A 12,079-nucleotide genomic window follows, 5' to 3' on the forward strand; every position below is an offset into this window, starting at 1 on the left:
CCACCAGGCTCCCCCATCCCTGGGATTCTCTAGGCAAGAACTCTGGAGTGGGTTGCCATTTCCTTCTCCAATGCATGAAAGTGAAAAGTGAAAGTGAAATCACTCAGTCGTGTCTGACTCTTTGCAACCCCATGGAGAGTAGCCCACCAGGCCCCTCTGTCCATGGGATTTTCCAGGCAAGAGTACTGGAGTGGGGTGCCATTTCCTTCTCCACTGAAATGCACTGCTTGGACACAGTCTCAAAAATTGCAGAGTGATCTTGGTTCATTTCCAAGGCAAACCATTCTATATCAAAGTAATCCAAGTCTATGCCCCAACCACTAACCCTGAAGAAGTTGAAGTTGAATGGTTCTATGAAGACCTATGAGATCTTCTAAAACTAACATAAAAATGTTGTCCTTTTCATCATAGGGGACTGGAATGCAAAAGTAGGAAGTCAAGAGCTATCTGGAATAACAGGCAAGTTTGGCCGTGGAGTACAAAATGAAGCAGGACAAAGGCTAACAGAGTTTTGCCAAGAGAATTCACTGGCCATAGCAAACACCCTCTGCAAACAACACAAGAGAGACCTGATGGTCTATACCGATATCAGATTGATTATATTTGTTGCAGTGGAAGATGGAGAAGCTCTATACAGGCAGGAGAAAGAAGACCGGGAACTGACTGTGGCTCAGATCATGAACTCCTTATTGCCAAATTCAGACTGAAATTGAAGAAGTTAGGGAAAACCGTTAGGCCATTCAAGTATAGCCTAAATCAAATCCCTTATAATTATACAGTGCTGGTGATGAATAGATTCAAGGGATTAGATCTGATGGAATGCCTGAAGAACTATGGCTGGAGGCTTGTAACATTGTACATAAGGTGGTGATCACAACCATCCCAAGAAAAAGAAATACAAAATGGTTTTCTGAGGAGGCCTTACAAATTGCTGAGAAAAGAAAAAAAGTGAAAGGCAAAGGAGAAAAGGAAAGATATACAAGAATAGCAAGGAAAGATAAGAAAGCATTCTTAAATGAACAAGGCAAAGAAATAGAGGAAAACAATAGAATGGGAAAGGCTAGAGATCTCTTCAAGAAAATTAGAGATACCAAGGGAACATTTCATGCGAAGATGGGCACAATAAAGGACAGAAACAGTATGGACCTAACAGAAGCAGAAGATGCTAAGAAGAGGTGGCAAGAATACACAGACCTATAAAAAAATAGATTTTAATGATGCAGATAACCACGATGGTGTGATCACTCACCTAGAGCCAGACATCCTGGAGTGCAAAGTCAAGTGGGCCTTAGGTAACATCTCTATGAACAAAGCTAGTGGAGTTGATAGAATTCCTGCTGAGCTATTCCAAATCCTAAAAGATGATGTTGTGAAAATGCTGCACTCAATATGCCAGCAAATTTGGAAAACTCAGCAATGGCCACAGGACTGGAAAAGTCAGTTTTCATTCCAATCCCAAAGAGGGCAACACCAAAGAATGTTCAAACTACCACACAATTGCACTCAATTCACATGCAGGCAAGGTCATGCTCATAATCCTTCAAGCTAGGATTCAACAGTACGTGAACCAAGAGCTTCCAGATGTACAAGCTGGATTTAAAAAAGGCAGCAATCAAATTGCCAGCATCCATTGCATCTTAGAAAAAGCAAGAGAATTCCAGAAAACATCTGCTTCACTGACTTCGCTAAAGTGTTTGACTGTGTGGATCACAACAAATTGTGGAAAATTCTTAAAGAGATGGGAATATCGGACCACATTACCTGCCTCCTGAGAAATCCGTATGCAGGGTTAAAAAGCAACAGTTAGAACTGGACATGGAACAACAGACTGGTTCAAAATTGGTACAGGAGTAGGTCAAGACTGCATATATCACCCCTGTTTATTTAACTTATATGCAGAGTACATCATGCAAAATGCTGGGCTGGATGAAGCACAAGCTGGAATCAAGATTGTCAGAGAAATATCAATAACCTCAGATATGCAGATGATACCACCTTTATGGCAGAAAGCATAGAGGAAAACTAAAGAGCCTCTTGATGAGGGTGAAAGGGGAGAGTGAAAAAACTGGCTTAAAACTCAACAGTCAAAAAACGAAGATCATGGCATCTGGTCCCATCACTTCATGGCAAATAGATGGGGAAATAATGGAAACAGTGACAGACTTTATTTTCTTGGGCTCCAAAATCACTGCAAATGGTGACTATAGGCGTGAAATTAAAAGACGCTTGCTCCTTGGAAGAAAGCTATGACAAATGTAGACAGCATATTAAAAAGCAGAGACTTCACTTCGCTGACAAAGGTCCATATAGTCAAAGCTTTGGTTTTTCCAGTAGACATGTATGGATGTGAGAGCTGGATCATAAAGAAGGCTGAGCACCAAAAAATTGATGCTTTTGAACTATGATGTTGGAAAAGATTCTTGAGAGTCCCTTGGACAGCAAGGAGTCAAACCAGTTAGTCTGGAAGGAAATAAATCCTGAATATTCATTGGAAGAACTGGTGCTGAAGCTGAAGCTCCTAAACTTTGGCCACCTTTTTCAAAGAACTGACTTATTGGAAAAGACCCTGATGCTGGAAAAGATAGAAGGCAGGAGGAGATGGAGACAACTGACAATGAGATGGTTAGATGGTATCACCAATTCAATGGACATAGGTTTGAGCAAATTCCAGGAGATGGTGAAGGAGAGGGAAGCCTGGTGTGCTGCAGTCCATGAATTCACAAAGAGCTGAACATGACTTAGGGACTGAACATCAAGAAGGTAAAGAACTCAGATAAGGAATAACGAGGACCAAAAAGTCCACTCGATTTGGCCACTTGGATGTCATTGGCCGCAGCAGCAGATGTCTCGTTGTCTCATCTTCCCCTCCTTGTTTCTAAGCACTGGGTCACTTCAGGAGTAATCTTCCCAAAGTCTAACCCTTGCCAGAGTGGGGCGTTCTCTGGTTTTGGTTGGCATGGATGTGCAACTCAAATTAATTTCAGCAACAGCTTGGGGATAACTGAGCAGCTGTGCTTGTTTCTATTATTGAGAGCCTTGTGATATGAGACCCAGAGCTCTCCTCCTGATTATGGATTCCAGGATGGAGAACAACCCACCTACTAACTAGAATGTTACTGGTTGAGGAGACAAGAGTAATGTCATGGGTTCAAGGCTTGGTGTTTCTGAGATGGCTTTTCCTTAGAGGCAGGAACACTGTAGGGCATTTCCAAAGAATGTGTATTGTTCGGGTTGATTCTCCTTTAACTACTCTTGTGTTTGGATATTAGGGCCCAGGAATCGTGACTGATGATTATGCCGCTCCTCCATTCTCTTTCAGATTGCCTTTAAAATAACCAAAATATTAAGGCTGGAGGAGAAGCATTTTACTCTAACCTTTCCTAACTCATCCACATGAATTGATCAATTTATGTCCATCACCTGAAGACCTTAAAGAAAAGAAAGTGTTTAATTTGAGGGGACACTAATGCAAATGGGGTATATTGTAGCTGTGGTTGTTGGGGATTTCTCCTTAAGGATAGATGGGGTTGGGCAGCCTGTCATGATGCGTTACCCTTCTTGGAAAGTGGGTTGACAGCTTCTTGGGTTCCCTCTTCAGGGACTCCTGAGAAGGAGCCAAGTGGCCAAATCACCCTTAATGTGTTATCGAGTACAGACAAGATGTGGATAACTTCAGTCCTGACCCAAGACTAAACCTTAAACATCTTACAGTGCTTTCTTCTTGGATGTAAAACTGTTGATAACACGCCCTCCCAATTTCTCCCCCTTTCAGGTGTCAGTAATTTCTAACTGGCTAGAACGTGAAGTGCAAAGTCCTTAGGCCTTGGGAAATTAGGAGATGGGGAGGAAGGAGAGGAAGAAGAAGGACAAAAACATAGAGAAGGGGGAGTGAAAGAGAGAAGTTTCCTGGGATGTTTTATCTGTCTTTTAAACTAGATGTAACTTGTCCTGGGTCGGGAAGCGTTGGTATTCCCTCTGCAGTCTCTCTTCCTCTATTTCTTTGCCTTTCCTCAGGCACTTATTTTCTGTCCCCTATTCTTTCCTGCCTTGTCTCTTCTTCCCATTCTCTTCACCTGCCTTGCCTCTTCTCGCCATTCTCTATCTCCAAACATAGATGTCTCTGCCCCTCATTGCTCTCAGCTGCCCTTCCTCTGCCTGCAGAGAATGACAGGGAACATGAATCTGTTTTGCCCGTTGTTGGTGCTTCCCCGTGTGTGACTCACCTCTGTGCCAGGGTGTGCAGATAAGAGGTGGATGGATAAGTATAGTTTTTCTGTTCCTGCCTTCCTTTATGAATTCATTCCAGCAATATCTACTGAGCATCGTGCTAGTTCTTGGGCTACGTGTGGGGGGTGCTGTGGTAGAGAAAACAGATGCGCTCCATTCTAGAAATGTGTTGGAGCCACAGGCTATTTCTATGCAAGGTGATAAGTGCTCAGATGAGGACAGGCAAAGGAGCTGTGGGAGAACAGAGCACTTACAAGCCCAGAAAAGAATGCTAGGAGTACTTCTCTGAGAAGGCGACTTGACTTTAATTGTGATCCCTTCCACCCTAGAGCAACCAGAGAACTCTGAGGTGGGGAAAGTTTCACTTGTCACTGTTTTTATTGTGCCCCATACCTGTCATGCGAATGTTTAAAGTACAAGCTCTGGAACTAAATGTATTTAGTCCAAATCTTTGTTGTTCTCTCCCTATGTCATGTCTGACTCTTTGCCACTGGATGGACCGCAGCACGCCAGGCTTCCTTGACTTCTCCGTCTCCCGAAGTTTGCTCAAACTCATGTGCACTGAGTCAGTGATGCCATCAACCATCTCATCCTCTGCTACCCTCTTCTCCTATTACCTTCAGTCTTTGCCAGAGTCAGGGTCTTTTCCAGTGAGTCGGCTCTTTGCAACAGGTGACCAAAGTACTGGAGTTTCAGCATCAGTCCTTCCAATGAATATTTCAGGGTTGATTTCCTTTAGGATGGACTGGTTTGATCTTGCAGTCCAAGGAACTCTCAAGAGTCTTCTCCAGCACTGTAGCTTCAAAAGTATCAGTACTTCTGTGCTCAGCCTCTTTATGGTCCACCTATTATTCCCTATATGACTACTAGAAAAACCATAACTTTGACTGTATGCACACTTGTGACAGAGGACGACAGAAGATGAGATGGTGGATGGCATCACATACTTAATGGACCTGAGTTTGAGCAAACCCTGGGAGATGGTGAAGGACAGGGAAGCCTGGCTTGCTGCAGTCCATGGGTTGCAAAGAGTCAGACAGGACTGAGCAATTGAACAGCAACTCTTGTTGGCAAGTGACATCTCTGCTTTAAATAAGATGTCAAAGTTTTCATAGCTTTCCTTCAAGGAGCAAGTGTCTTTTAATTTCACTCTTGCAGTCACCATCTGCAGTGATTTTGGAGCCCAAGAAAATACATTCTCTCACTGTTTCACTTCTTCATCTTGTAATTGCCATGAAGTAATGGGACAGGATGCCATGATCTTAATTTTTTGAACGCTGAGTTTTAAGCCAGCTTTTAACTCTCTTTTTTCATCCTTATCAAGAGGCTCTTTAGTTCTTCTTCACTTTTTGCCATTAGAGTGATATCATCTGCATATCTGAGATTGTTGATATTTCTCTGTAATTTTGATTCCAGCTTCTGTTTCATCCTGTCTGGCCCAGGAATGAGAGGGAGCAGTGCCCTGAACATCAGCATCTGACCCGAGAGCAGCCACCCAGCACGAGGCGACGAAATGAGGTGTCATAGGGTCAGTTGTCAGTGCTCTGAATCCTTGACATCGATTCCTTTCAAGGAATTGGGCTGGCTTGGGTGTGGAATGGGAAATCCTGTTGTCAGCAGGTGTAAAACATCCCCTAGGGATTATGGGCTTGATTGTGGACAGAAATCTCCTAATAATGGAAAGAAATGAAAGCCAGAGAAATTTCAGTCTGATGAATGCCAGCTGAGCTGAGTAGAACTCCCAGGTTAGTGGACCCTAGAAAAACACCTGTTACATTAAAAGAGTTAATGATACATAATTGATCATTTCACTGTGGTTATATGTGAGAAATCCCTACTAGGAAAACACAGATTTATCCAGGGAAAGGGCCTTCATGTGTGTAACTTACTCTCAATTTGTTTTTAAAGAAAAAGCCTGTGTGAGTTTGTGTAGGCACATAGAGAGAAGGCACACGTGCTAAAGTAAATTGGGTAAAACACAAACTATAGGTGAATCTAGTAGAAGCTATATGCGTCTTGCACTACTCTTATTTTCGCAATATTCTGTAAATTTTCAATTATTTTAGCCTCAAAATTAAAACAGAATGACACGACAGTGAGGCACATGTCATAATCCGGGTGATGAAGTCCCTGTTAGGCCAGGGAGTGTCTGTCAGCCTTGCCTGGGGTGGGGGTGTCAGGGCGGGCTTCATGGAGAATTTTGGGAGAGACTGGAAGGATGACGACCTGACGGAGGTGTGTGAGGCCTTGGAGCATCTGACTGGACATCTGGAGCAGGACAGGCTGCAGGGGAGAACAGTGAGGTCCCATTCATCCGAGAGTTTGTTACGGCGGGAACACTGTGTGTGTTCTGACCCTGCAGGGCTCGCCCTCATGGGGTGAGTGTCATCTGTGTGACCAAGAGTGCTGCCTCCTGCCCCTCCAGACAGTCACTCATTTCTCATTGCCCGGGGCCGAGCCTCAGGAACCTTCAAGGGAAGAAAGCTTGAGGGCAGGGCTTGCAGCCCAGAGTGGGCTGGGCCCACATACTTGATTCTCTCCACAAGGCTCAGCATTTCACTCATGTCAGGACTCTCTGCAGAGGCAGTTGCTCTGAGACTCCGCCTGGCAGGGAACTCGCCGTTCCTGGGATCTGTGAGGAAGGAAGGAGGAAGCTCTCCGTGCTGTGAGGAAGCTCTCTGCACTGAGTCTGAGATAAGATCCGAATGTGTGGGGAGCCACAAAGCCAGCTCAGGTCTGGTCTTGGTCTCAGGAATGGGGAGTTTGAGAGAAAGGAGCCTGTGGGCCCTTAAGGATTTGAGGGTTGGATGAGGTTGGGTGTGTTCCAATAGGCTTGAGAATGCCCAGGAGGCCATCACTTCCCATTTGAGGTTTCCTTACTCAGAAAAGTTCAGGCAGCAAGGATGGGAAGATGAAAAATGATGGATCGGCCAATGATGTCGTGCATCGTTTTCTTCTTAGGGGCCAGGTGCCAGATTCTGCCTCCTGCTGTTCCTCTCTCTGGCCGCCAGAGGGCGGGGTGCAGGTAGGTCACTCAGAAGCAGCAGTTTCATGAGCTCACCCAGGTGCACAGTGGAGCAGAGGGGGTGGAGCTCGGCTGGATGCTGATGTTCTGGTCCAGAGGGGAGTCATGGAGATGCAGAGAAGCCGCACTTTGCAGCCTACATGAGCTGTGGCCTAGTGTTGATTGCTGGTCTCTCTGGATGTTTGGCCTGAAGCTAAGGCCTGTCCTGGGGGCTCCATCTGTACCTCTGCGTGTGGCTGAGGGGGCTCAGGGGAGCCATGGTGGTGAAGACTGTGCTTCCTTCTAGTGGCTCCTGCTCCTATAGCCTTGGCCTTGGGGTTCCCAGAAGGAGACGGTGTTCAGGGCTGTGTCCAGGGAACAACCTAGTCTAGTCTTCATCCCCCCAATTCCCTTCCTTGCAGTAGGCACTATGGACAGTTTTCATTTTTAAAACCGTTGAGCAAAAGAATGCAAGTGTTAAGCCTGTAGTAGACTGTGGTCAGGTATTCTTAGCTGTGAGAATCCTGACCTCTGGGGCCTCACAGTCCAGTGATAAAATTGTAAAGTAGGAGGGGGTTGAGAGCTGATGGCCTGTAAAGCTGGTGTGAGTAGCATCTGAATATTAATGGGAATTATTCTCCCATCCTCTAGCAATGATCCCTTCTGTTGAGAAGTTTTGGGAGGATGAAAAATGTGCTCCATACCTGTCTTTGCTTCCCAGAAGCGGCAAGGAAATCAAAGAAAGTTGTAGTGAGGCAGATGGTGAGTCATAAACCAACTCAGTATCCTCTTCTTTCAGTTACTTTTTAGCTAAGCAGATCCCAGTTATGGAGATCAGGAGGGCTGTGCCACCACTCCTGTCTGATTTGACTTCAGCGTCCAGCCAAGTAGATTTCCAATGGGAATTTTGAGGGTTTGGATCATGTTACAGGAGACATCTGTACATGCAGCGGGTTTTCCAAGGAGACTGACAGATAGGGTTGGTAAAGTTCATTTCAGTTCAGTTCAGTCACTCAGTCGTGTCCGACTCTTTGTGACCCCATGAATTGCAGCACGCCAGGCCTCCCTGTTCATCACCATCTCCCGGAGTTCACTCAAACTCATGTCCATCGAGTCCGTGATGCCATCCAGCCATCTCATCCTGAGCTGTCCCCTTCTCCTCCTGCCCCCAATCCCTCCCAGTATCAGAGTCTTTTCCAGTGAGTCAACTCTTCGCATGAGGTGGCCAAAGTACTGGAGTTTCAGCTTTGGCATCATTCCTTCCAAAGAAATCCCAGGGCTGATCTCCTTCAGAATGGACTGGTTGGATCTCCTTGCAGTCCAAGGGACTCTCAAGAGTCTTCTCCAACACCACATTTCAAAAGCATCAATTCTTCGGCGCTCGGCCTTCTTCACAGTCCAACTCACATCCATACATGACCACAGGAAAAACCATAGCCTTGACTAGATGGACCTTAGTCAGCAAAGTAATGTCTCTGCTTTTGAATGTACTATCTAGGTTGGTCATAACTTTCCTTCCAAGGAGTAAACGTCTTTTAATTTCATGGCTGCAATCACCATCTGCAGTGATTTTGGAGCCCAAAAAGATAAAGTCTGACACTGTTTCCACTGTTTCCCCATCTATTTCCCAATCTATTTTCCATGAAGTGATGGGACTGGATGCCATGATCTTCGTTTTCTGAATGTTGAGCTTTAGGCCAACTTTTTCACTCTCCTCTTTCACTTTCATCAAGAGGCCCTTTAGCTCCTCTTCACTTTCTGCCAGAAGGCTGGTGTCATCTGCATATCTGAGGTTATTGATATTTCTCCCAGAAATCTTGATTCCAGCTTGTGTTTCTTCCAGTCCAGTGTTTCTCATGATGTACTCTGCATAGAAGTTAAATAAGCAGGGTGACAATATACAGCCTTGATGTACTCCTTTTCCTATTTGGAACCAGTCTGTTGTTCCATGTCCAGTTCTAACTGTTGTTTCCTGACCTGCATACAGATTTCTCAAGAGGCAGGTCAGGTGGTCTGGTATTCCCATCTCTTTCAGAATTTTCCACAGTTTATTGTGATCCACACAGTCAAAAGCTTTGGCATAGCCAATAAAGCAGAAATAAATGTTTTTCTGGAACTCTCTTGCTTTTTCCATGATCCAGCAGATGTTGCCAATTTGATCTCTGGTTCTTCTGCCTTTTCTAAAGCCAGCTTGAACACCAGGGAGTTCATGATTCACGTAGTGCTGAAGCCTGGCTTGGAGAATTTTGAGCATTACTTTACTAGCATGTGAGATGAGTGCAGTTGTGTGGTAGTTTGAGCATTCTTTGGCATTGCCTTTCTTTGGGATTGGAATGAAAACTGACCTTTTCCAGTCCTGTGGCCACTGCTGAGTTTTCCAAATTTGCTGGCATATTGAGTGCAGCACTTTCACAGCATCAGCTTTCAGGATTTGAAACAGCTCAACTGGAATTACAAATTCATATCAAAAAGTTTACTTTCCTTTAGGGCTAGGTCCAGGAAGGGAACTCTACACTTAGGAAATCTGAATCTCATAAAATGGGCAGTGACCATGCCTCTCCTTTGCTCTGAGTTGCAGAGGCCACATCCTGATGTAGACTTGAGATGTGGTTGGGTGCTATTATCAGGCCTTGAGTGGTCAGAAGGAGGCTCTGTCCAGAGGGAGATATCATCTCTGTCTTCTTGGATATTTGCTCTACAAAGTCTTTGGAAAGATAGCTTTGAACAAAGGCAGTCAGTGTTTCTGCTCTTAGATGACCCATAGAGAATTGTCTTCTAATAAGCAGGTATGTGTGAGAGCCTTCAGGATACATTTCTGACTTCCCAGAGTCTTTCTGATTGTGAGGCCTGAGATAGACCCTGTTGGTCTCAGACAGGGGGTCTCTGGGTTGGTTCCCTCTGCAGATGGCCTGTATCACCTCTGCACTGAGAATGGTGTCGTCTGCCAGACCTTCTGTGACATGACCTCTGGGGGTGGCGGCTGGACCCTGGTGGCCAATGTGCATGAGAACCGCATGCTCGGGAAATGCACGGTGGGCGATCGCTGGTCCAGTCAGCAGGGCAACAGGGCTGACTACCCAGAGGGCGATGGCAACTGGGCCAATTACAACACGTTTGGGTCTACAGAGGCCGCCACCAGCGGATGACTACAAGGTACTGAGCACCCAGGTGGGAAGGATGGGGAGCGGGGTGCGGCCAGAGAAGAGCATGTGGAAGGGAGGGTGGTAGACGGGGAGCTGGAGGTGGGGCTGGAGAAGATGACAGACAGAAGTCCATGTCTTGAATCATAGGTTCCTCCCACCAAGGCTGTTTGGGTGGTGGGGCCTCATCATCTTCTGGAAGGGTGGGGGTCTGAGCACTGCTGGGCACCTGGCCTCCTGAAGACCTGAGCTCTCAGCTCCACTGAGGACTGTGTGTGTGGGTCTTTGGCTGGTAGCACCTCCTGGGCTGGTCAGGCTGAGTGTGTGTCCCTCTGCAGAACCCTGGCTACTACGACATTCAAGCTCGGGACCTGGGCATCTGGCACGTGCCCAACAAGTCCCCCTGCAGCACTGGAGGAACAGCTCCCTGCTGAGGTAACACACCAACATGGGCTTCTTCCAGAGACTGGAGCATAATCTGTTTGGACTCTACCAGGTACCTGGGCTGCTGGCTGGGAGTGGGGGGCACTTCTTTTGGTGAGCTGAGAGCTAGGAGTTTTGGGTGAGAATAAATCTGGTCTGGGTCCCATATCTCTAGCAGATGCTTGTTCTTGGCTCTTTATTCTCCCTGTGGGTCAAGTGAACTCACAGTCTACCTCTCTTGGGATTTCTGAGCCAAGCAAGGGAAGAAGCATATGGGGGAAGAGAGAGGAACTCGAGGTTGTTGGCCATAGTTATGATGGCGGGTGGGTGGGGGAGGAATTAGTATTTTAAAGCTGATCTGAAAATGACACCTGAGGGCATTAAATCTCCTGCTTGTTCTCACAGAACCTATATTTTTGGTCTCTAGAAATACCTCGTGAAATATGGAGCAGGGAAGTGCTGGACTGACAATAGCCCAGCCCATTCCTGTTGACTATGACTTTGGTGATGCTGAGAAAACTGCATCTTATTACTCACCAGATGGTCAGCGTGAGTACCTCCTTCCCAAGCCCAGTCATCCAGCTCTTCCCTGCTCTCTTAGGGAAAGTGTAACTAGCAACAGTTAACGATTGTTAGCATTTATTGAACACATACAATGTACCACAGTATAATATAGGAACTTAACATGATTTTGTGTCATTTTATCATCATGAGAAAAGAATGAAGTTAGTATTACTCTTCTCCATTGTAGAGGATACCAGCTCAGTCTTCCTAATCAGTACCCTGCATGACTCTTATAATAGTTAAGGAAAGAGGTAAGTTAAAGTTCAGAGGCAAAAACAAATAGCCAAGTGGTGAGAAAAATTTGTTTTTGTAATGATGAATAGAATACCAAAGAAGCTGAAGTTGACCAGTTCCATGAAGACCTACAAGACCTTCTAGAACTAACACCAAAAAAGATGTACTTTTCATCATGGGCATTGGAATGCAACAGTAGGAAGTCAAGAGATAACTGGAGTAACAGGCAAGTTTGGCCTTGGAGCACAAAAATGAAGCAGGGCAAAAGCTAACAGAGTTTTTGCCAAAAGAACACACTGGTCATAGCAAACACTCTCTTCCAATGACACGGAACACAACTTTGCACATGGATATCACCAGTTTGTCAATACCAAAATCAGATTATGTTCTTTGCAGCCAAAGATGGAGAAGCTCTACACGGTCAGCAAAAAGAAGACTGACTGTGGGTCAGGTCGTCAGCTCCTTATTGTAAACTTAAGGCTTAACT

The 12,079-nt window shown here is 45.6% G+C and overlaps 1 protein-coding gene across 1 annotated transcript; it reads left to right on the forward strand.

Annotated features, from left to right (window-relative positions):
• The first annotated feature begins 6,348 nt into the window (after positions 1 to 6,348).
• On the forward strand, positions 6,349 to 11,420 carry LOC102180359 (intelectin-2). The gene is given in 9 exon segments (XM_018045338.1): positions 6,349 to 6,525; positions 7,189 to 7,252; positions 7,883 to 7,993; positions 10,136 to 10,371; positions 10,373 to 10,384; positions 10,710 to 10,767; positions 10,770 to 10,867; positions 11,222 to 11,275; positions 11,277 to 11,420. Coding segments are annotated over 9 exon segments (954 nt in total).
• The last annotated feature ends 659 nt before the right edge of the window (positions 11,421 to 12,079 follow it).

The sequence above is a fragment of the Capra hircus genome, unplaced genomic scaffold, assembly GCF_001704415.2.
Source record: "Capra hircus breed San Clemente unplaced genomic scaffold, ASM170441v1, whole genome shotgun sequence".
Classification (NCBI taxonomy): domain Eukaryota; kingdom Metazoa; phylum Chordata; class Mammalia; order Artiodactyla; family Bovidae; genus Capra; species Capra hircus.